Source organism: Aspergillus fijiensis, assembly GCF_003184825.1.
Source record: "Aspergillus fijiensis CBS 313.89 unplaced genomic scaffold BO72scaffold_26, whole genome shotgun sequence".
Classification (NCBI taxonomy): domain Eukaryota; kingdom Fungi; phylum Ascomycota; class Eurotiomycetes; order Eurotiales; family Aspergillaceae; genus Aspergillus; species Aspergillus fijiensis.
The window spans coordinates 134,730-158,000 of NW_024469002.1; the positions used below are offsets into that span (position 1 = coordinate 134,730).

General features: G+C 55.1%; 9 protein-coding genes across 9 annotated transcripts; 6 read left to right on the forward strand and 3 right to left on the reverse strand.

Annotated features, from left to right (window-relative positions):
* Positions 1-957: 957 nt before the first annotated feature.
* BO72DRAFT_448490 (uncharacterized protein) lies at positions 958-1,247 on the reverse strand. The gene has a single exon (XM_040944800.1). The coding sequence runs from the start codon at positions 1,155-1,157 to the stop codon at positions 978-980; it is 180 nt and encodes a 59-aa protein (XP_040800806.1). The 5' UTR covers positions 1,158-1,247; the 3' UTR covers positions 958-977.
* Positions 1,248-1,971: 724 nt separating this feature from the next.
* On the forward strand, positions 1,972-3,332 carry BO72DRAFT_448492 (putative small nuclear ribonucleoprotein (LSM7)). Its single transcript, XM_040944801.1, has 4 exons — positions 1,972-2,069; positions 2,142-2,503; positions 2,590-2,661; positions 2,719-3,332. The coding sequence occupies exons 2-4, from the start codon at positions 2,266-2,268 to the stop codon at positions 2,844-2,846; spliced, it is 438 nt and encodes a 145-aa protein (XP_040800807.1). The 5' UTR covers positions 1,972-2,069; positions 2,142-2,265; the 3' UTR covers positions 2,847-3,332.
* Positions 3,333-3,405: 73 nt separating this feature from the next.
* BO72DRAFT_448493 (fasciclin domain-containing protein) lies at positions 3,406-5,185 on the forward strand. Its single transcript, XM_040944802.1, has one exon. The coding sequence runs from the start codon at positions 3,412-3,414 to the stop codon at positions 5,038-5,040; it is 1,629 nt and encodes a 542-aa protein (XP_040800808.1). The 5' UTR covers positions 3,406-3,411; the 3' UTR covers positions 5,041-5,185.
* Positions 5,186-5,222: 37 nt separating this feature from the next.
* BO72DRAFT_121028 (putative TGF beta receptor associated protein 1) lies at positions 5,223-9,126 on the reverse strand. The gene is made up of 3 exons (XM_040939014.1): positions 8,861-9,126; positions 6,226-8,795; positions 5,223-6,170 (listed from the first exon to the last, which is right to left on the reverse strand). The coding sequence occupies exons 1-3, from the start codon at positions 9,015-9,017 to the stop codon at positions 5,289-5,291; spliced, it is 3,609 nt and encodes a 1,202-aa protein (XP_040800809.1). The 5' UTR covers positions 9,018-9,126; the 3' UTR covers positions 5,223-5,288.
* A 528-nt stretch (positions 9,127-9,654) lies between these two features.
* BO72DRAFT_448495 (CCAAT displacement transcription factor COY1) lies at positions 9,655-12,666 on the forward strand. Its single transcript, XM_040944803.1, has 4 exons — positions 9,655-10,155; positions 10,226-10,393; positions 10,450-11,300; positions 11,355-12,666. The coding sequence occupies exons 1-4, from the start codon at positions 10,020-10,022 to the stop codon at positions 12,510-12,512; spliced, it is 2,313 nt and encodes a 770-aa protein (XP_040800810.1). The 5' UTR covers positions 9,655-10,019; the 3' UTR covers positions 12,513-12,666.
* A 2,640-nt stretch (positions 12,667-15,306) lies between these two features.
* On the forward strand, positions 15,307-16,373 carry BO72DRAFT_121193 (uncharacterized protein). The gene is made up of 2 exons (XM_040939016.1): positions 15,307-15,776; positions 15,842-16,373. Exons 1-2 carry the CDS (start codon positions 15,522-15,524, stop codon positions 16,337-16,339), a joined length of 753 nt encoding a protein of 250 aa, XP_040800811.1. The 5' UTR covers positions 15,307-15,521; the 3' UTR covers positions 16,340-16,373.
* A 540-nt stretch (positions 16,374-16,913) lies between these two features.
* On the forward strand, positions 16,914-18,450 carry BO72DRAFT_448497 (rRNA 2'-O-methyltransferase fibrillarin family protein; the record flags this gene model as incomplete). The annotated part of the gene is made up of 3 exons (XM_040944804.1): positions 16,914-17,079; positions 17,300-17,445; positions 17,506-18,450. Coding segments are annotated over exons 1-3 (936 nt in total), but the record flags the coding sequence as incomplete, so codon positions are not given.
* A 200-nt stretch (positions 18,451-18,650) lies between these two features.
* On the forward strand, positions 18,651-22,078 carry BO72DRAFT_477775 (bifunctional SDR family oxidoreductase/M16 family metallopeptidase). Its single transcript, XM_040947461.1, has 6 exons — positions 18,651-19,891; positions 20,239-20,377; positions 20,436-20,561; positions 20,623-20,700; positions 20,756-21,450; positions 21,508-22,078. The coding sequence occupies exons 1-6, from the start codon at positions 18,933-18,935 to the stop codon at positions 21,896-21,898; spliced, it is 2,388 nt and encodes a 795-aa protein (XP_040800813.1). The 5' UTR covers positions 18,651-18,932; the 3' UTR covers positions 21,899-22,078.
* Positions 22,079-22,202: 124 nt separating this feature from the next.
* BO72DRAFT_429964 (PLAC8 family protein) lies at positions 22,203-23,142 on the reverse strand. Its single transcript, XM_040943088.1, has 3 exons — positions 22,841-23,142; positions 22,676-22,773; positions 22,203-22,582 (listed from the first exon to the last, which is right to left on the reverse strand). Exons 1-3 carry the CDS (start codon positions 22,899-22,901, stop codon positions 22,349-22,351), a joined length of 393 nt encoding a protein of 130 aa, XP_040800814.1. The 5' UTR covers positions 22,902-23,142; the 3' UTR covers positions 22,203-22,348.
* Positions 23,143-23,271: the final 129 nt, after the last annotated feature.

The window sequence follows — 23,271 nt, forward strand, 5'->3', positions numbered from 1 at the left end:
CTGTACTGTACTAGCAGAAAAGAGGAAGGTCGGAAAGCGGGCAAGTTGAACTGAACCACTTAACGAATGAATGCTTGAGAAGAGGGAAAGAGAAACCAAGGGGAGATCGGGGTTCAACCCATTTGGTTGTTTGTTGGCCGGTTGGTCCGGCACGCGGGTTGTGGTTCGCAGACCTCAATCGCAGATAATCACCGCAGGGGGAAGAGAGAGGGGGGTGGATAAAAGAAAGAGCAGTGAGTGGATAAGAATAGAAGACGACGGAGGAGGAGGAGGAAAGCAAGCAAAGAGACCGACGGAGGGGATGGATGGATGGCGGAACGGGCGAGCCCGGAAAGTCACCTGCTCCATCCAGTTATTATTATCTTTCGCACTCACTCACTCTCTTCCCGATCTTCCGCAAAACATTGAAGCAGGAGGAAGGAAGTAGTAATTCTTTAACCTAGTATGCAGTACGTACTGTAGAGTGTAGATTACTCCCTGGACACACTCTCCCTTAATTCTCAACCACACAAGAGTCAGTCTGTCCATGTCCATTCATCCCAATCTTCTTATCATCGTGGGTGTCCTACTGGTGGATGCGTAAGCAACAGGCAGGGGCGGAGTCCCGCCGGGCTCTTCCGCTGTCCATTCGGATGAGCCGTAACCCGTCACTGTCACTGTCATGACCAATACAGTTGAATCAATTCGATACCATCGTGACACTGGCCACCATTGAAGATGCTTATCCACAAGCCCACTGCGCGAGGGTGCATCGTTTTTGCCCCCTTGCGGACGGACCCTCAGGAACGAAAGTACCACGATGGCTACAGGAAAAGAGTACAGACACGTTGCCTGGCGGTTGGATCCTGTCTCCGGGTTTGATGTCATAGGGGGGAGGGGGAAACGAACAAGCGACAGTCCGCCCCCCCCCCCCCGTCCTTCCCTCACTAAGTGACCGATCACCACCGAATAGCTCGACTGTCTCGTCCCATGTGCTGCTACAGGCGCGCTCCGCCGGGCAGAAGGGGGGATCGTCGATTTTTCCCGTGTGCCATACGCGGACTCCGTACCACCACTCTTCGTGCTCCCATCTTGGTCTGGAGGTTGACGGAAAGGACACGGGCGGGTATTGATGAAGCTGCATGGTGTGCAGTACCGTACACCGTAGACAAACGCATGAGCCTGACCTAAACTTGATGCCTAATGAGCCTGGAGTCGAGGTTGCCAGGCCGATCTCCATCCGATTGACCGGTGTTCCAGCCACATCGATATCCAATCCCCACGCTAGACCGGGCCGGTGGTCAGCTATGGGTCAGGTATTGTCAGTGTCAACGGTGTGACCAACACCGTCTTCTACTCTTCAACCATCTGGCCATCTCGTGGCAGCGATGTTAGTATTTGACGTTCCAATTGCGTGCTGTATCCTTGGTAGTCGTAGCACAGTAGAAGTGGGTAGATGAGGTGCTGAGTGGTGTCTGTTGATAGTCAGTAGCGCATCTGTGACCTCGAGCTTATGCCATCATGTTTATTTATATCCGTAAGTATACAAGTGCTGGAACTCGACCAACGAAGTCGTGAGGCTATGATGTAAAAGCAACGAGTTTCTCAACTCAACAGTAGGAGACAACTGCGTATAAGTTAGATATCAATCAAGGGTACCTTATAGAGACTCATTCTTCTCCATCCTCTCGGACATTGAGTACTCCGTATATATTCCGACCCTTCCTTTCCCCAAAGGATGTAAAGGCGGTGAAGAAGTGTGGGCGGTGGGTGTCGAGCGGGAAAGCCACGGAAAAGAAAATGGTAGGCATCGAAAAGCGTACGCACGACCGCCCGGGAACCGACAACTGGTGGAGTTACTCCGTCGCGGCTGCAACCAACTTTCGCGGATGGAAAATCCCTCATACTGATAACTATCACCTCTGTTGCTTCAATCACATCCATCCATCCATCCATCCACCGAACCTCATCCCATTCCGCCCCTTTCCTCCCCCCTCGCCTTATCGGGTCGAAAATTTTCTCCCACTCCGGGTTACTCCAACAGATTGACCGTCTTTCCACCTCTCAAATCCCAACGTCTCCAATCTCTGGTGCCGGCCCCCTCCCTTCCCCCCTTCCCCTCTCACTCTCTCTTTGAGTTAGTAACTGAAGTTACTACTGAGGTCACGGCACGTGCATCATTATCTAATCCACGCCGCTGTAATTGGACACTCGATCAGTCCAGTATACATTAGCCCCTCTTACACGCAATTCAATTGATTCCTTTTCCCCCAACACAGCCAAGCCATGTCCGAACGAGGCTCATTCCGAGGAGGTCGCGGCCGCGGCGGAGGTTACGGTGACCGGTCCGGCGGCCGTGGCGGGCAGGGCCGCGGTGGCGGTGCAGGTGGCGGTGCCCACCGCGAGCACCGCGACCACCGCGAGCAGCAGCAGCAGCAAGAGAAGCCCAAGAAGGAGAACATCCTCGATCTGAACAAGTACATGGACAAGGAGGTGCGCGTCAAGTTCAACGGAGGCCGTGAAGGTGAGTTTGCTTTTTGACTTCCTTGTCAGCTGCTTGGTCAGCATCCCCATCCCGGTAGAGTACGAACTAACATCCCTTCCCCCCAGTCACTGGTATCCTGAAGGGCTACGACCAATTGATGAACTTGGTTCTGGACGATGTCAAGGAAGGCATGCGCGGTAGGTTTTCCCTCATCTAGGTTCATATGCCAGCTTGACTAATGGGAGGGGGGACAGATGACGAAGGCAACGAGACCACGCGCTCGCTGGGGTTGATCGTGGCCCGTGGTACGCTGATTGTGTTGATCTCCCCGGCCGATGGCAGCGAGGAGATCGCCAATCCTTTCGTGCAACCGGAGGAGTAAGGGTTCCGTGGGTGGTGATTCCATGTCATGCGATTTGAAGAGCATCGGCCATGGCTTGACGGCTGAGGTTGATGGCCTCGATGCCCGGCTAGATTTAAGGCCGAGTAAACCCAGTTGGGTTGATCAAGGCCTCTACTGGTCGAGAAAGAGTCATTCCATTTACGAAAGCAGATGAAAAGATATACCAGATGTGCTTTGTGCTTTGTGCTTCGTGCTTCGAGCAGTGACTGTACAGTACCTGAAAATGAGCTTGCATGCACTGGTCAAGTCATAGGCCATGATTGCAGCAGGATGAGTGACTAGAAAGAAATATCAATGAGATTAACGACCATTAAGCTTCGAAGTGACATGTCATGACATCACGGCAGGGAATGGGGTGATGACGGTGACTTCGGCGTTGCACCGCCCGGTCTAGAAGCAAGTGCCCAGTCTATCATCCCAGCTGGTCGGAAGTATATTCGACTTTTGTCAAGTATAATATCACCCGCCCCTCTTCTCCTTTACGAGGCTTTATAAAATGTAGATATTTGCTTGTGGCCCATCTCCGCACGAGGCCAAAACCAAAATGAAGCATCTCCAGTACTGGGCCGTCGCGGCTCTTCCGCTGACATCCGCCTTTCTGATCCCACCCAAGCAGCAGCAGCAGGCGATCCTCCACGAACCGAAGCCAGACCTGCAAGAGGAGCACGAGGCGGGCGACCACCAGTTATTCGATATCCTCTCGCTCCTCGAGTCCGCGGTGGAAACCTACTCGCCCGTCCAGCAGATCACCTCGTGGCTCGATGAGGTAGCAGAGGCGACCAACCCCAGCGAGGAACACCTCTTGTCTCCTCCTCCGCCGCCCTTCCGCCGCCCGTCTCCGCCGCCCTACCCGCACCACCCGCCCTCCAACAAGTCATTGTACGATCTGATCTCCGAGAATCCTCACACCACCATCCTGGCCCGCATCGTCCACGACGACTCGCAACTGGTGGAGCTGCTGAACCGCACGGCCGCCAACCTCACATTCTTCGCGCCCACCGACGAAGCGTTTGCCAAAATTCCGCATCACCACCACGACCGACACCGCCACCACGATGACCGCGACAGCCATGACGGAGACGACGACGACGACGACGACGACCGTCACCACCACAAACCACGCCCGGAGCTCATCCGCGCCGTGCTGAAATACCACCTCGTCTCCGCGGTGTACACGCCCGCCGAGCTCTTCCACGCCCACACGCTGCCCACCCTCTTGACCTCGCGGCTGCTCAGCCCTAAGCCCGACGCAGCCCCGAGCATTGCCCACAGTGACAACGACAACGACAACAACAACAACAACCTCCCGCAACGCCTCAGCATCAGCACCACGCTGCACGGCCCGACCCTGAACCACTACAGCCGCATCCTGGCGACCGACAAACGCGGGGCCAACGGGCTCCTCTACACGATCGACGCGATCCTGCTCCCGCCGCCCTCCCTGCTGACGCTGACGACCATCGTGCCCACGCAGTTCAGCACGCTAACACTCGCCCTTCACCGCACCGGTCTGGCAGCCCAGCTCAACCGCTCCCACCACTGTCCCCACCACACCAAACCCAGCCCCGGAGACCCCACCCCGAAACCAACAACCAAGCCCCCCTCCCCCAACCTTCTTGGAAAAAGCCCAGGCCGAGGGGGAACATACTTCCTCCCCACGAACCGCGCGTTCAGCGCACTGGGGTACAAGCTCAACGCTTTCCTGTTCTCGGAGCACGGAACCCCGTACCTGCGCGCGCTGCTGAAGTACCATCTCGTGCCGCATCGCACGCTCTACTCGGATGTGGAGTATACAAGCCATGGCAAGATCGAGGCGGTGCATGGGCTGAAGCATTTCGATCTGGAGACGTGGTTGGAAGGGCGGACGGTGTCGGTCGAGGTGGCGAATCTGGGGCCGTGGGGGGGCGTCACTGTTTCTGGGGAGCGGGTGGGCGTGAGGGATTTGGTGGTCGCGGATGGGGTCGGGCATGTTCTTACCCGTTCTGTTCTTGTTCCTAGGTGTGAGGGGGATAGTTATGGGGATACTTTTGGGGATACTTATGGGGAGATGACGGTCGAAGAGCTGGTGGGGAGGTTGCAGGGTTTGGTGGATTTGGAGTCTGAGGATGGGGATGGGGAGGAAGAGGCGGAGGAGGTGGTTTGGGGGCAGTTGCATGATCTTTTGGAGTTGTAGTTACTCATCTTCTGTGATTTATGGTTGCGGTTACTGGGGAGTTGAAAAGAAGGGGGCTCCGGGGGTTCTCCCCCGGGAAGCCTTCTGCATGTTTTAGGGTTATGCGGATTGTTGATATGTCGACCAAAATGCTACATGTTTCATTCTACGCTACAACTCGGATTGTAAAGCGTGATCGGTGCAAGGCTTCATGCCATGGCATCGCTATATACAAGTCATATATACAACAAACATCGTGGTCGTCCTCATCAGCTGTCCGCTTCCACAATATCCCCGAACTCCTCGGTCTCCTCCTCGCGTACCACCGGCCGGTCCTTCACCCGCCGCAATCCATCTCCATCCTCGACCCAGGCGCCCACCTTCTCCACCCCCTCGATATACTCCGTCCCCACCCGCAGGTTCAGCCCCGCGCTCAGCGCTCGCTCGATGCGCACCTCCCTGCCCTCCGCCACCAGCACCCGGAACACGTGCGCCAGGAAGCCGCCCAGGATATCGACGCTCCACTCGTCCGGGATGATCCGCAGAACCTCCCCGACGTCGAACCACGCCGCGAACCGGCCCAGAAGATCGCTGGTCCGCTCGATGCGCTCCGACGAATCCTGGATCTTCAGGAACTCGTCCAGTAGGAACCGGAAGAGTTCGCTCTGCTGCGATCGGTCCGCGAAGGACGACGAGCTGCTGGTGGCCTGCGGGCCGCCGAAGAGACAGTATCGGATGGCTGAATCGTAGTCGCCGAGGCCGTGCGTGAGGAGATGAAGAGCTTCGCGGTGGCGGCCCTGAAGACCGTCGAGAATGATGGATTCCGAGACGAGCTCGTTCTGGAAAGGTTCGATCCGAGCCAGAACGGCAGGGATGGAGAAGGTGAAGTTGCGCGGCGGCATCGAGGTGAACTGGCTGCCTCCGGTGCTGCCGCCGCCGAGGAGCTGGAGGAGCCGGAGCCGGGATTGCCACCATGGTTCTGAGGGAGTGTTCACCGTGATGAAATTCATATAGGTCGGTTTCGGAGCGCTTAGAGCGCGGTAGGTGGAGTAGGATTCGGAGAGAGAAGCTCGTGCTGACGGCGACGTCTCCAGTACGGAGAGGACGGAATCAAGGTAGTATGCCAGCAGGTCATCCGCGTATTGTGTGAGCTGGAAGAGAATCAGTTAGAGAAAGCTTAGTCGAAGTACGAACGGCGCTACTCACATTTCTGGCAAAGACCAGGTGTTCCAAGTATGCTTGGACGGCATTAGGTGCTTGCTGCTTGAGAAGCGCCACGACATCGGCAGTTTCCAGCTTGACTCTGCTCGTGCCATCAGAGAATACTTGTATGCCCAGGCTGGGGTTGCGCTGGGCAAGCCACGCCCCGTACTCTTCCACCAGCTGAACGTCTTTGATCTTGACCAGGTACCGGCGCATCTGTGCCTCCGTACCAGCAATCGTGATTTCGCCGCCCATATCTTCTTCACCGTCGATGATCCTGCGCCATGTTTTCAGGACATTGCGAGACATCTTCTGGCTCTGATATAGTCGGCTCAAAACGAACAGTCGTCGATACTGTTCTAATAGCGCCACGGCGCGGTCCAGATTGCCCTTCCAGTTATCCACAAGCCTGTTCAGTTCGATGCGTAACGAAGAGCCTGATCGTTGTTCAGGCGCAAGTTGTGCGTCTTGTTCCAGGAGTAAGTGCAGGAAGGCCGCGTCGACGCTGTCGAAGACGTAGGTCTCATCTGTGATACTTCCGTAACCCCTCTTCTGCTGCCAGGAGAACAGAAACCTCTTGATCATATCCAGCACGGCACTGTCCGAGGCCCCGTCGCCCGCAGCCTTATCCAGCTGCTGCACGTAACTCTCTGTGATCTCCGCCAAGCCCGCGTGTATCCAGATTCCTTGCGGGCTCTGCAGGACCTCTCGTCGCAATAGTGGGATCAACAGGAGCGGAATGCGGGGGTCCAGGTTTCCCACAATGAGAGCTCGCTCCGTAGCGTCTATAGTGGCCTCATCCCTGTGTTCTGCATCCATGAGAATCAGGTCACCGAACAGAAGCAGACTAGCTTTCTGCTTCAGGTAATTCAAGCCTAGAAATTCGGATTCGGACTTGGGCTCTGCGGCCTGAACAAGATCTATGACGTCTGTGATGGCATCCCGCTTGAGAACAGTACGCCCATCTGTATCCGGTACTTGAGCGCTCTGTAGGGCGTCATCCAGCTGCGTTGTTAGCGGGTTCTTCACTACCCGCCATATCTGATTACCATTCCACATGATAAGACTGCTCTGGGTCTGGCCCAAGGCACGTGCAAACTTGGCTTCTTCGGCATTGCGCTCTACTTCCCAGCCACGCTCGGCCTCACCAGTCCCTTCCTGGCCCTCGAATAGCTCCTTTTCTTTTTGTAGCTGTTCGATCGACGCCTGCGTTCTCGGATCGGTAGCAGGCACATGCGGTGACAGCGACGGCGTTTTCAGGCGCACCATCTGCAAGAGCTTGCCCATCTCGGCGATCTCCAGCTGACTCGGACTTATCGTATGGTTGAGTCCCACATGCGTCGGCTGCACGTCTGAAGACGGTATCTCAACCCACGTTTTATGCTCGTCCGCTTCCCCGGGATCGACATCCCATAGTTGAACCTCCAGGAACTTGCGGCGTTGTCCTTCCTTTTCTGCCTCTATCACTGCAAGCAGCAGTTCTTCATGGGTGTTGTCGGGCGAATGAATCATGTTGTTCTCGTTGCCTTTATCGATGATAATGGATTCCGGATACTGGTGAAAGGTGATTGTGCCACGAACCACGTCGCCGTCAATGTTGACAAACATACCGACTCCAGGCTCCGACTCGTCCGTGCCCCTCACAAGCAGAAATTCCGACGGGGTCGGCGATAGAATATGGGGCCTCAGTTGCGTCGGCTTTGGAAGAAGGGGAAGTGGTTTCCTTTCCTCCGAGCTAGATTCTGGATCACGCGGTGGATTCTCCATACTTCGCCTGGGAGATGCGCTCCCTGCGCGCTCCTTCGATAGCGAGCGTCTTGGTGTTCCCGACTCGGGCGAGAGCTCCGAGGTGGCCGAGCCTGATCGCTTGTGTCCGTGTGGTTGCAACAAGCCAGACTTTGTATTTGAGCTGAAGCTCCTTTCAAACAAATGACTCTCTGAGGTGGGCGAATGGGCGAAGAACGGGGAGGTCGGCGACTTCAAGGGCGGAGCTGTCGACACATCGTGGACTTGGTTAGGTTCGAAATTCTCGTTCGAGAAGGAGATTGGAAACAGCTGTATTTTCTGCTGGTTCTCCACATCGACGAGGGAGTACGAGTGTGCATCTGCGGCACAGGCGATGATCCCTCTACGCGCGGCGACCAGGCATCCAGGAAACTCAATGTTCCTGATTCGTCGAGCTTCCTCCCCTATCCTCACTAGCATAGTACGATTCTGCGCCGCGATCATGACCACTTGCTCACTCTGCTCATCCGCGCCCGTGTTGAGATCCACTCCTCCGATCCAGGAACAATTGTTGACCTTGGTATTCCCGAAAGCCGGACTAAGCTCCGGTAGCATGTAGAAGGTGACAGCCCCATTGCATAGGACACAAGCCTTGTTGACAGCTGGTAACAAGAGGATATGTTGTATCCCAAGCGACTTGGTCGCCGTAGAAGTGGTGTTGGCGAAGGGAATCGGTAATCGGGAAGCTAGGATAAACGACGGTTCGTTCGACTTGTCCGAGGGGTCCGGTGGAAGGCAGACGAAGTGAAGAATCTCGGCGGCAGATGTCCCAATGTATAAATTGTCATCTGGCAGAGAATTCGTCAGAAAAGGACGTGTGAATGCTCAATGGCAGAGGTCCAAAGAGACTTACTCCAATACTCAACAGTAGTGATGTGGACTTCGTCATCGTTATCGTCGGGATTCAAGGGAACCTGATCAAACAGCGATCGCAGAACATATGGAGCTGCCTTAGGAGGGCTGATCTTCCGCCGTTTGCGCGGGCTGACGCCCTCCTCTTCGGACACCATGATGAGACCAGCTCCAGTGTCGTAAGAGAAATTTTTGTTGAGGGGATGGTCAGGAACTTGGGAAGCTTCCGGGTGTTTGGCGGGCGGGCGTTTCACGACAACTGAAGGACCTCGGAGTACTTGAGTAACTTAGTATGGGACTGGCTGCCTAGGCGGTGGGCCCGAGCCGGGGTTGGCTTAGCCTGCCAGGTGGTGCTGACTCAGGGTGGGCCTTTTCTGTCAACCATCAACAGACATGAAGTATGAAGTATGAAGTATGAAGTATGAATTACGATAAACCATGTCACTTTCATGCAACACGGTATATCTCATGCAATGGCAAGGAACTGCTGACAGCTGCATGATCATGATCACCCTCATATGGCTTGCAATGGCAATCTCAGGCTGTATGAACATGACACAGGCGACTTTCAGGCCAAACAAGCTGAACCGACGTGCCTCGCCATGAGCAGGAAAAGATGATGGTAAAGATCGACATAAACCGCACATGTGATATGTCGTAAGATTCTAGCCGGACACGTCCTTCTGTCAACAGCTATCATTGACTTGGCCGAGACGAACGTGTGCAATGATTGCTATAAATAAGTAGACAGGAGCAAGATCCGGCAATCGATCTGATCTGCATTGTACGGAGACACACAAGGGAGACAGCGTTGAATCAGCGGGCATCGCGAGCCTCACCTTCTTTTCCCACACCGCACCAACTCCTTAGCTAATAAGCAAGAGTCTCTCTTTACTTTCATGAACTGAGCCATCTGATAGTCTAGCCATTTACTTGTTTATCATCCACCACCCATCTGACGTTGCCCGATTGTTGTTATCCGGAAGATCATCGGGCCGATCGGAGTCGCCGTGCCTCCGCATCGCATTTACGTTAACTGGCTTCATTCATTCGGTTGTCTCTCATCCAGAAAAAGCGGTAATACCGGGTGCAGTGTCGGATGGGGGTTGCTGTGCTATCTACTGGAACACTGAGGCGGGTCAAGTATTCTACACGCAAAAATGGATGCGTTCGCCATCACGGAAGCCATTGTCCCTGAGACTAGTCCTCAGGAGGGCCACGAGGCCGAAAGGGCCACCACCGGCAAGCTTCCCGAGGGCGCAAACAAGTTCCAGCGGGCCATCGCAGCCTGGAGAGGTATGTCGCACCGTCTCCCCATTGAACACAGCCCGAAAAGCGAAGCGCTAATCTCTTTGGCCTCTATCAGGCATCGATCTCGCCAACACCGTCGCCAAGCTAGACAGTACCGCTTCGGATATCGTTGCGCAGCAACGCGACGCTCTCGTGCAGAGGAAGGATCTCGCCCAGAAGACAAAGGACTTCCGGAAATTGGATGATGCCTCGAAATTGGCAGAATACAAGGGTCTCTTGAAAGGTCGGCTGCGTTGACACTGCGGATCTCCATTGCGTCACGGCTAACATACTGTATAGCTTATCAAAGCTTTATCGATCTCTTGACAAATCAGGGGAAAGCCTCATCGTCCGCGTTCCTACAGTTGTACTCGTCTCTCTCCGAAGCACCCGACCCGTACCCCCTTCTCGAAGCCTCCGTCGATTCTCTGGTTCATTCCGAGGAAACCGTCCCCAAATTGACCTCCGAGCGGGACCAACTACAGGGGTCCGTCGATCGCCTTACATCGCAACTCGAGGATACTGAAAAGCGCCTGGAGGAGGAGCGGACAGCTCGGAGAAAACTAGAGGAGGGCCAAGAAACGAAGATCAAAGAGGTCGAGGAGTCCTGGTCAGCGGTGTTGTCGGAGAAGACCAACAACTGGACTGCCAAGGAGAAAAGCTTGGAGGAGAAGGTGGAGCATCAGGAGCGCTTGGTCAAGGAACTCAAAGCGAGCTACGAGGTATCACAGCGACTGGGACAAGATGGCGATGAGGGCGAAGGCGTCCAGCATGGTGCTAGTGCCGCTGAGTTGGAGCTGGTTTCCGCGGAGTTAGAGAAGACAAGCTTGCGCCTAGCAGAGGTAGAGGCACGAAACGAACAACTCAGGCTCGAGCTGGCTCAGGCCGTCTCTCATTCTCAGGCCGAACAAGCTGCCTCGGTGGAGGATGACCCTGCATACCTGCGTCTGCAATCCGAGAATTCTTCTCTCCTACGCAAATTGGATGCGGCCCGGTTTGACAGGGAGTCCGAGAGACATTCCTGGGAATCGAAGTACTCCCAAGCCGAGAGACAGATCAAGAGTGCCACTGCTGAGAAGGAAGAACTGCGCTCGAGATTGGAAAAGGTGGCCGACTACGAAGATATTCGTCGGGAATTGGAGATGATCAAGGTAAGCATCATACACCAAATCTAAGGAGGGTGATTTCTACTGACGTTGGACAAGTCTATCGAGTTCTCGCCGGGGGATGATGACGAAGCTGGAGATTCTGCGGACTCCACGAGCCCTACCAACGGCACAGCAACCAAGGCAAAGGAGGGTTCCAAAAATAGCCTAGAGCAACTGTTGCTCGCTAGGAACAAGAAACTGACTGACGAGCTCACCATCTTGCGTGTCTCACACCGGGACCTCCAGGGTCAGCTCGAGGCCCTGCGGGCCGATCTTTCGACAACCAAAGAGGAGCTCGAAAAGTCCCAGAAACTGTCCACGACACTGGAGAACGACCTTCTTCGTGTTCAAGAGGAAGCCGCAAATGCGTTCCCATCATCAGCTATGTCCGTTGCCGGAACTTATACGTCTAAATACCCCCACTCATCCCGGAGAGGAGGGGCGGTGTCACCTACATCTTCTATCATTTCAGGCTTTGATCAGTCCGCTGCATCTGCCAACACTATGGACTCCATCCGGGCAGGCGAGGCCGTTGGCGGAGGCTCCGGTCTCTTGCCCATGATCCAAGCGCAGCGTGATCGCTTCAAGAAGAAGAATGCCGAGCTAGAGGAAGAGCTATCCAAGCTGTACGGCACGGTAAAGTCCCTGAGACAGGAAGTTGCTTCTCTGCAAAAGGACAACCTCAGCCTCTATGAGAAGACCCGCTACGTGTCGACATACAACCGCGGCCCGGGTGGATCGTCATCCGCATCTGCGTACGCGAACAAGCCGAACACTTCCTCCGTCCACGCCAGTGCGGACACTCCGTCGGGACTCTCTCTCGACCGCTATCAATCCGCCTACGAAGCCCAGATCTCACCCTTTGCAGCCTTCCGTGGCCGCGAGTCTGCGCGGGCATACAAGCGCATGTCCTTGCCCGAGCGGATTGTGTTCTCGTTGACGCGCATCATCCTCGCCAACCGGACCAGCCGCAATCTCTTCGCTGGATACTGCGTGGCTCTACATGTCTTGATCTTTGTCATGCTGTACATGATGAGCTCCATGGAGATCGAGAAACATAGCGCCGCAAGTCTAGGTGCCGCCGCTGCGGCAGCAATGGCCGGCGGAGGCAGTGGGGGAGGCGGAAGCGGCGCCGGAGGGGGCAGTTACGCAGGCCAACAGTTACATGGGGATGATTGGCGACAAGAGGGCTTCAGCCAAGCCGGCGTCAATTGAGACCTGGCACGTGCGGTCTTGCCACATACGTTTCTGTATTCTATCGAGGGCGTTGTTGGGTCCAGGCCACGGTCATGAATTGGATTTTTCTTTTGTTTGATGTGAATACGCAAGGCCTACATACAGTGTTGGTATCATTATCGCTTCATGCTGGTCGGTCTCAACCCTCCGAATAATGCCCGTCGGTCCGGAAGTCCGTCGGTAAACGTAGACGACTAGAGTAGCGTGTGTTTCTTTTTATATCACGCCTTCTCCACTAGTAAGAGTAGACTAGATACTGCCAGCCGTATTATCTGTGATATAGAGTGTAAGCGTGCGAATAACATGTGATACGTTTGTTGCGCGATTTGATGAGAACCCTGAGAGTGGTATAGATGCATTTCAGGAGTGCAAATCTGATATTGTATACTGTGCACTGTTTACACCTCCACGCGGCAGGAAATGGTGACATCAATGGCCAGCATCAGCATACTCTCCTTACCAGATAATGGCATTGGCAAACCTCACGATGGAGTCGACATGAATCAACAAGTCAATTCACACCCCTGCGACAACAGTAGGAATATGACCACAGGTTAGGCGGTGGGTGAGCTAGCGTTCCTTCCACTCGAAGGTGTGACGAACATGATTACTGCATGGGTGGATGCATAAACAATGACCGCAGATGAACCACCTCCCAAGAGCCAGTGCAAACCACAAGAAAACGATGTACAACCACGCTGCACGGGGCGAAAAGGGACCACCGGCATGTGACTGGCCAAAAATAGGTAGGTCGATCAGCAGGTTCCTGTCTGTCTTCCTGTCCTGTTCAGTCACCTTCGACGATTTCCCTCTGCACTCTAGAGGTACAGTAGCTACCAGATACCATATCATAATGAAGGGCCATTGAAACATCTCTCGAAGCGTAAGGTCACATCGCCCCAATTCTTGATTATACACCACGAACAGGAGAGGTATCACACACACCCTCAGAGCCACAGGATCATGCAACCTGTTAGATAGCCATGGCTCATCCACTAGCTCGAGCAGTGACAAGTCATGGCCCCTCCTCCGGCTCGAATGACCGCAAGTGACTTCACGATCCAAGCCAGAAAAAGAGCGGAGCAGAGTCGCGATAAACTCAATTCCACCGAGTCAAGCGAGATAAAGAAGGTGGGCCACCTGCGATCAGACCTATCCCCAAGTCTCGTGCTGGCTTTGCAATGAAGCCCCGCGGAGGTCCGACTACTATATGGCTCCGAGACGGATTGGAGAACCCCTCTTGGGGGACTAGGCGCCCAGAAATTGTCGGAGGGGGAGACTCAGGGCCTTGTCAGGTGGGCAACGTTGAGACTCTGAATGACGCAGACGGATGAATGAATGTCTTTCATCATCTCATTGTGTGTCAGGGATCTACATATTTGAGTGAGCTTGCCAGATGAAAGGATGTTGATACCAAAATCATGTGTTCCAGGGTTCTCCAATCTCTCTGATAAGGAGCCTGGCGCTGTCTTGCGAACGGCGAGACCCCTGGAAGACACTTCAGAGGTGGTACTGTAGCATAGTGGCGAGATGATTGTGGATAGGGATTTGCATGCTTCCTCCCCCTGCTCTATCTTGCAGATGGCGTCGGTGATGGTTCTATTTTTAATTCGAACTTCTTCATTTCCCCTTGACCGGATCGAGCAACACGTCCATGAGATTTTCAACAAGCAATGGACTGTAACATTGATGGATGCTCAATCATCACAGCCTAAGTAGGAGACTACTTCTAATTCTCAGGTGTGCCTACCTATGCTGCCGCTCGACCGGATCAGTTGTTCTTCCTGTGGAGTCAAGCTTGCCTAGTACACGACTCATGTCATGAGCATGATTCAAGCCCGAGTACTCATGATGTCCTGTACAGATCAAGATGTGACAATGGCGAGCGCAATTAGGGCACGCATCGTTATCAACCGCGGTCTGAGTGATATAGTACCCGCATGCTATAGATAAGTTAGGGCAGCGCTCAGGACTCCTTCCTGACTGCAACTTGGGTAGCATTGGCACATCCAAAAATAACTAAAGCCGAAGCGAACGGATCAAGAATAGAACCACCCCGTAAATTACAGTGCCGTTGCCGTCTTCACCGACGATTTAGAGATTGACTGGGGGGGGAGGGGGGCTGCTAGTCGGGCCAGTGGTGGAATCTGGCGGGAGTCTGCAGGCTAACCCGCATGGGTAAGATTCTAGTAGAAGCGCTCTGCTTTTAAGCGCCGACCCCTCCTTCGGTGAGATATTAGTCTTCCAGCCTGCATATCCCATCTATCCATCCCTCCTATTCTTAGCTGTCGATAGATTAAAGCGGAATATTTTGAGAGGCTGGCGCCAATCACCATCGTCCGGCCAAACAAGCCTGCAGGCTCCCGATCTGCAGATATTCCAATCATGGTGGACGACGACCACCTGGCATTCTGCAGCGCAGACGCTGGGTGAAACGGCTGCGTTTCGTGTGGTGACCTTTTTTGCTGCTGCTGGCATTACGTACCGAGAAGTCTTCAATGGCTTTTTTTGCGGAGGGCCTGAAGGATCTCCCCCCGGCGCATCCATGGGCCAATGATCGAACGCGATATCAGCTCCTCCCCACGGGCGGCTTGAGGATCCCTGTGAGTCGAAGGCTGTTTATAGCATACAGCAATTGTGGGTTTCGAAAAGCCGGTTCAATGCTTCGACTTCCTGCACATGCTGTCTAGCGCCGTGTCCGAGCAGACATCATGTCTTGCAGTATATATCCCGTCGTGGCCATGCGGCCTCGTTGCCTGCCTCCTTCTCTGCAACCGTTGTGATTTTCCATTATACCCACTCCGCTCTGTCCTTTGAACTTGCGAGTCCGTCTGGGACGTTGCTCGTGAGCATAATTTCATTAATCTGTCTACCACATAGATTGTGCCGGTCCGTCAATACCGTTGACGTTTCTTGCTATTCCTCATCTCAGTCACATCAATACCCATTCACATCGGAACATAGAAAGTGCCTGGCATACCAATCAAGATGCGGCCCAGTCTTTGTTTCCTCGCATGCTTCGCAGCAGGCGCTCTTGCAGCTCCCACATGGCTGGACGATATATACGACTTTTCTGAAGAGATGGCCTCATTTCTCGGGGAGGTGAGCAAGGAGATCGAGAAGGTTGCTATTAGCGCAACGACCTGTGACACATCCAAGATCTCGCTACCATCGTACGCATCGAACCTCCCATCTCCCTCTGGATTGACGCCACTCTACGTGGCCGTCGGACGTGGCACCCAGGTTAGTATCCGATCATTACCCAGCCGATTGCGACAATAGTCCCCCCAAGCTGACAGCCTCCATAGAACTATACCTGTGCGACCTCCTCTTCAAATTCCACGCCCGTGGCCATCGGCGCCGTGGCACGCCTTTACAATGCAACCTGCATTGCAGCCAATTACCCGACCCTGCTGGAGCAGCTGCCGGACCTGGCGTACAAGATCTCCTTGCCCAGCGTGGAGGAGGACGCCCTCCCTCCGGCGAATTTGGACCTTCTGGGCCACCACTACTTCGAAGGTACCTCAACTCCGGTCTTCAACCTCGACACCACGGCCACCCAGCAGAACGGCATCGCCATCACCAAGAAACAAAGCTCCGTTGACGCCCCCTCCGATGCTGTCAAGGGCAGCACCGGGGCCGTCCCGTGGCTCTATCTCACCTCGATCGACGGGACCGTCGGAGACTACAAGAGTGTCTATCGGGTGACGACCGTCTCGGGCGCTGCGCCGGACACGTGCAAGAACATGCAGTCGACTTTCACGGTTCAATATGCGGCGCTGTATTACTTCTATGGCGAGTCGTGATGTTCTGATGATGGGGGTGTTGTTTGATGCCGTTGGAGATGTAAATAGTCCAATTTTGAACAAGATGATCAACAGTAACGAGTACAATCTGATGGCTGAACTTCTGAAACGTAAATGTCCCGGTCGAAACTTGTTAACAGTGTTTCTGTAAGCGCCGGGAATACTTAGTAGCTTACCTACTGCAGCCGTACTACGTAAGGTTGATGGACGGACAGCGAAGGCAACCTCCGATTGGCAGGGCTGTCACGATCAGGTGATCTCGCTATTCTGCTAGGTCACGTGCTACGAGTGCCCACAGCAAGCAGTGAGGCGCTAGACCCGAACCGCCATAGCGCTTCCTGATTTTCGAAAGATTCTCTGGGCTCCGTCTGAAAAATCTCGACCGCAACAACGACGAGCAGCACGGCCGCGACCGAACACTGAACGCCAGTGCGGAGACGATTTTTGAACAAAAAGTCTTTGATATAAGCTCCTCGACACCTCGCCCTATTCCGAAATTTTTTTTCTCTCATCCTTCCCGAACGGATATCACTGTCTCTCGATACCTACGGAAGTTTTCAACCGCAAACTCGAGCATCAGCCAAATTTTTTTCCGGCTGATAGCATTTGATCTTTTCATCTCCGTCAACACTTTTCGACACATACAACTTACACAATGGGTTTCGGTGCCCCTAGAGGAGGACGTGGTGGTGGTCGTGGTGGCCCTCGTGGCGGTGGTGGTGGTGGTCGCGGTGGCAGAGGTTTGTTCACGACAACTCCAACCTGGGACTGAGCAGTCTTTTTCTCTCTCTCTCTGTGTGTGTGTGTGCCAGCACGATTGCGATACACAGCGATTCCATGTTCTGCATCTTCAGACCTGATCTCGTGTGCTTTGCTCTCGAAAGCGGACATACTCGACACTGACCTGCGGTGTCCTTCTTGGGGATAGTGATGCTAATTCGTTCTGTTCGCGGTCTCTAGGCGGTCTCGGTAGCGGTGGCCGTGGTCGTGGTGGTCCCCGTGGTGGTGGCCGTGGCGGCCGTGGCGCTCCCCGTGGTCGCGGTGGTCCCCGTGGTGGTGGCCGCGGTGGTGCTAGCGGTGCCAGAGGTGGTGCCAAGGTCATCATCGTAAGTGTTTCCCTTGCTCTCACGGCGGAACAAATTTGTCAACTGACACTCTCTGCGTAGGAGCCCCACCGTCACGCCGGTGTCTTCGTTGCCCGTGGTGGTAAGGAAGATTTGCTCGTCACCAAGAACCTTACTCCCGGAGAAGCTGTCTACGGTGAGAAGCGCATTGCCGTCGAGTCTCCCGCCGAGCAGGATGGTGCTGTGACCAAGACCGAGTACCGTGTCTGGAACCCCTTCCGTTCCAAGTTGGCTGCCGGTATCCTGGGTGGTCTCGATGACATCTACATGCGCCCTGGCTCCAAGGTCCTGTATCTCGGTTCCGCCAGCGGTACCTCCGTCTCCCACGTTGCCGATATCGTCGGCCCTACCGGTAACGTCTACGCTGTTGAGTTCTCTCACCGTTCCGGCCGTGACCTGATCGGTATGGCCACCCACCGCACCAACGTCATCCCCATTGTCGAGGACGCCAGACACCCTCTCCGCTACCGCATGCTCGTTCCCATGGTCGACGTCATCTTCGCCGATGTTGCCCAGCCCGACCAGGCCCGTATCGTCGGCCTGAACGCCCACATGTTCCTCAAGAACGAGGGTGGTGTCATCGTCTCCGTCAAGGCCAACTGTATCGACAGTACCGCCAAGCCCGAGGTTGTGTTCGCCCGCGAAGTCCAGAAGATGAGAGAGGAGAGAATCAAGCCCAAGGAGCAGCTGACCTTGGAGCCCTTCGAACGTGACCACTGTATAGTGTCTGGTATCTACAAGCGCTCTGCATGAATTTAAAGAACAAAAGAATCTGGTGGTCTGCTTTCTCATGTTTTAATTATTTATGCTCTTTACAACTGGCGTCGAGTGTTCCGTGATATGCTGAAATGCTTCAACTTTTTTTTTTCTCTATATTGGTCGCTCTATCAAATCGTGTCCTTGCTTAGGTTTCCCTAAATGTACTTCTTAAGACAGAAATTCGAGGGTTACGATATCTGGTTGGTCTAAATGTATGCTCTAGCTTGTTGACTGCTTCATTGATGAGTGTAACCCCTGCCTCAGGTGGATGTAGATATCTAGATCTATGGCGATATGTTGCGGAGAACGCAACATATGATAGCACTGCGTATGCGTGGACCAAGTTCGATAACTCGGACTTTCGCCGGTTGTCCGGTCGTAGCCTAGCTCGGCAGTCGGATTATGTGCCGATGGAGTGAATGACCAGCCACCGGATTCGGACTTGCTGCGTTCAACTCAAATCAACAGGCTCTGGTCAATCAGGTTGTGGTGATTGATGGAAACGCAGGATGGTCGATCCGAGGGCGTGGAGCCGTGGGATGTGCTACTTGTTGGCATCCTCTCCGCTCGAACCCCGCAGCGTGCTGGTATATAGACTTTACCACCTGGCATCACTCCTCACCACCTTAAGCAGCTACCTGACACCACCTACACTACAATCTCACCTCTAAAACCCGCCTCGCGACAGAGAGACATTCCAAAACTACAGCATGTCAATCATCATCACCGGCGCAAGCGGCTACGTGGGCCAGGAACTGGCCGCGGCGCTGCTAACCACTTACCCGGAGATCACGGTGACGCTGACGGACGTGGTCACGCCGACGGTCCCCGCGACCGCCGCGCAGCACGCCGCGCGAACCCGCTGCCTCGAAGCCGACCTGACCTCGCCCGCGGTGGTCGACGAGCTCTTCCCCGCGGCGCAGCCCTACGAGACGGTCTACCTCCTGCACGGGATCATGTCCAGCGGGTCGGAGGCCAACTTCGAGCTGGGGATGCAGGTCAATCTGGACGCGACGCGGCGGATCCTGGACCGGCTGCGCACCGCGACCCCCGGGGTGAAGGTGGTTTTCACCTCCAGCCTGGCGGTGTACGGGCCCGCGCCGACGACGGGGTTCGTGATCGACGAGACCAACTTCCCGCCGGTGCCGTCGTCCTCGTACGGCTCGCAGAAGCTCATCGTCGAGACGCTGCTGAACGACTACTCGCGCCGCGGCTTCCTGGACGGCCGCGCCGTTCGCCTGCCCACCGTCACCGTGCGCGCCGGCAAACCCACCCAGGCCGCCAGCAGCTTCGCCAGCGACATCATCCGCGAGCCCTTCCACGGGCGCAGGGCGGTTCTGCCAGTCCCGAAGGACACGCAGATGTGGATCTGCTCGCCGCAGACGGTGGTCAGGAATCTCGTGCATGCGCGCGAGGTGCCCGCCGAGGCGTTTGGGGATTCCCGCGCGGTCAATTTGCCCGGGCTGTTGGTCAGCATTCAGGAGATGTTGGATGCGTTGGAGGAGGTGGGCGGGCCGGAGCGTAGAGCGTTGGTCGAGGAGAAGTATGATCCGGACGTGGATCGCATCGTGCAGACGTGGACGCCGAATTTCAATACGGCCCGGGCGCTGAGGTTGGGGTTTGTGGAGGATGTGTCTATGATGGACAATATTCGGCAGTATGCGAGTCGGTTTGTGTGAGGGGGTGGGATAATGTATTGGAAATGTGGTGGTGGTGGTGGTGGTAGTTGAAGCTGTTGCTGTTTTGTAGTATGATGTATGTTGTACTGTACAGTGAAATGAATGAATGAATGGCCGAGTGCTGCTGCTAAGGAAACAGTCGGGATCGAAAGCGGTGGTTTGGAAAAGCGGGTCATGTGATTGGCTGGCGGATGGGCGAACAATTTGACTCCCGAACTTCAACCTCGCCATCTCCAGGCGCTGACCGTCTTGTTACACCCTTCCTTCATTCTCCCTCTTTCCTCCCCTCCCCCTCCCTCCAATTCACCTACCTCATCTATTACACAATGGCCTCTAGGCGCCTAGCGTTCAACCTCAACCAGGCTCTCCGGAGCCGGGCTGCCCTGAAGGCTGTCCAGCCCGTCAAGCGTGGCTTCGCTTCTCCCGTTACCCTGCCTTCCTCCACCCAGACCACCACCCTCTCCAACGGTTTCACGGTATGCGCTGTCGTCTATCCGGTCTCAATTGCTTCTGACACTCACTAACGGGACCTAGATTGCCACTGAGCACTCCCCCTATGCTCAGACCTCCACTGTTGGCGTCTGGATCGATGCCGGTAGCCGGGCAGAGACTGACAAGACCAACGGCACTGCGCACTTCCTGGAGCACCTTGCTTTCAAGGTATGGCTCCCAGAACCGTCTCAATCTAGATGCGGTAGCTAACACTCTGATTTCATCACAGGGCACCAACAAGCGTTCCCAGCACCAATTGGAGCTCGAGATCGAGAACATGGGCGCTCACCTGAACGCCTACACCTCGGTACGGACCGGAAGGAAAAGTCTACTTGAGAATCGCGACTAACGCCCGATTGCAGCGCGAGAACACCGTCTACTACGCCAAGTCCTTCAACAACGATGTCCCCAAGGCCGTCGACATCCTCGCCGACATCCTCCAGAACTCCAAGTTGGAGCCCGGTGCCATTGAGCGCGAGCGCGACGTCATCCTCCGTGAGCAGGAGGAGGTCGACAAGCAGCTCGAGGAGGTCGTTTTCGACCACCTCCACGCCACTGCCTTCCAGCAACAGCCCCTCGGCCGCACCATCCTCGGCCCCAAGGAGAACATCCAGACCATCTCCCGTGACAACCTGGTCGACTACATCAAGACCAACTACACTGCCGACCGCATGGTCCTGGTCGGTGCCGGTGGCATCCCCCACGAGCAGCTCGTGAGACTCGCTGAGGAGCACTTCGGTGCCCTGCCCAGCAAGCCCCCTACCTCTGCTGCCCTGGCCCTCACCGCCGAGCAGAAGCGTACTCCCGAGTTCATCGGCTCCGAGGTCAGAGTCCGTGACGACACCCTCCCCACCGCTCACATCGCCCTTGCCGTCGAGGGTGTCAGCTGGAAGGATGACGACTACTTCACCGCCCTGGTTGCCCAGGCCATCGTGGGTAACTGGGACCGTGCCATGGGCAACTCCCCCTACCTTGGCAGCAAGCTCAGCTCCCTGGTTGAGCACCACGGCCTCGCCAACAGCTTCATGAGCTTCTCCACCAGCTACAGCGACACTGGGTGAGTTTTGTCTCTGTTTGGTGTCGATGACGCGTACTGACCGACATGTGCTACTAGTCTCTGGGGTATCTACCTCGTCTCCGAGAATCTGACCAACCTCGATGACCTGTGCCACTTCGCTCTCCGCGAGTGGTCTCGCCTGTCCTTCAGCGTCACGCCCGCCGAGGTTGAGCGTGCCAAGGCCCAGCTCAAGGCCTCGATCCTCCTCTCCCTCGACGGCACCACCGCCGTTGCCGAAGACATTGGTCGCCAGATCATCACGACCGGCCGCCGCCTCAGCCCCGAGGACGTCGAGCGCACGATCGGCCAGATCACCGAGAAGCACGTGATGGACTTCGCCCAGCGCAAGCTGTGGGATCAGGACATCGCCATGAGCGCCGTCGGCAGCATCGAGGGTATCCTCGACTACCAGCGTCTCCGCTCGGACATGAGCCGCAACGCTGCTTAGATGTGCTGCGCTCGGTGTAGGTGAGGGTGTCTGTTGCGTTGTCCACCAGGAATTATGGCAAGTGTTTCCAGTTTTGGTGATTTTTAATAGATAGAAGCGGTGGTCGTGCCGAGGAAGCGTGTCTTGTACAGTACACAACTGTCGCTATATCAAAATGTATTGTTTGTTAAGTTCAGCCTTCACCCTAGGTGTTGTATGAGTAAAGGGTGGCAAGCACTGTCAACCTCCAAAGCCTTGGATCGAAACACCCATTCAACAATTTGACCCACCGCAGCCACAATAAAGAAAGGTAAGATAACCCAACCCCAACGCTTCCAAAGCCATCGAACCCATCAAAACCAAAACCCATCCCACCCCGCCCCCAGCCAATCAAATTAAATACAAGAAATAGTTTACATAAAATAAAACCATCAGCTCAACCCCCTACAGCAACCACTGGCAGACACAAAATCATTTATACTCCATCCCCGCAGGAGCCTGATACCCGCCCTTCTCCAGCAGGCTGGCGCGGCTCTCGGCCTCCTTCTCGTTCTGCATCAGCGTGCAGCACGGGCAGCAGAACGACTTGAAGCAGTCGCCGCACCCGGACCCCTCGAGCTGGAACTTCTCGCGCAGCTTGCCCCGCTTCATCATCAGCGGGATGAAGCCCAGTCCGCAGTAGCCGACTAGGCAGTAGAGGCAGCACTGGTTTCAGCATTAGCTTGGCTGGGGAGCCGGGAGGGGGGGGGGTTGAGGGATTAGGGATTGGGAAGGTCGGATGTGGGCGCTGCTGCATACATCACCATTCATCGAGCCATGTTCCTTCAGGGCTGGGTCCTTGAGTCGCGAGGCGGTGCGGCCGAAGAGGCAGCAGGGGCACCAGAAGGCGAGGCAGCCTGCGTTTTTGTTTCTTCTTGTTAGGTTTTGGATGTGCATGTGCATGTGGATGTTGGATGGGCGTACAGATCTTGCATGGGGAGCAACAGTCCCAGAAGCTGTTGGTCCATTCTTGGCCTTCGCCCATTGTGGATTTCTTTTTTTTGGAGGGGTAGGGGAGGGGATTTGGTTGGATGGAGGTAAGGTTAATGGTAGGGATTGTATTTGGGCAGTGTGAACGACGGGGACTGGGTGTTGAACGAGTGGAGGGATGAGTGGACAGTATGGGTTTAGGTCAGGTATGAACGAGAGGATACAGTCTCGAGGACTAGGCTGAGAGTCGAGCTTTTGAGGGTTGCAACGCTGAGGGCTGGGGGCATGGGCGTGGCATGGCCTCTTTAAATAAGACAAGACATGCCATGGGGCCGAGTACGAGGTTGTCTACGGTATTCACTGCACAAGACACTAACTACGGAGTATCAGGAGGCTTGGTTTTTTTTTTTTTTTTTTTTTTTTTT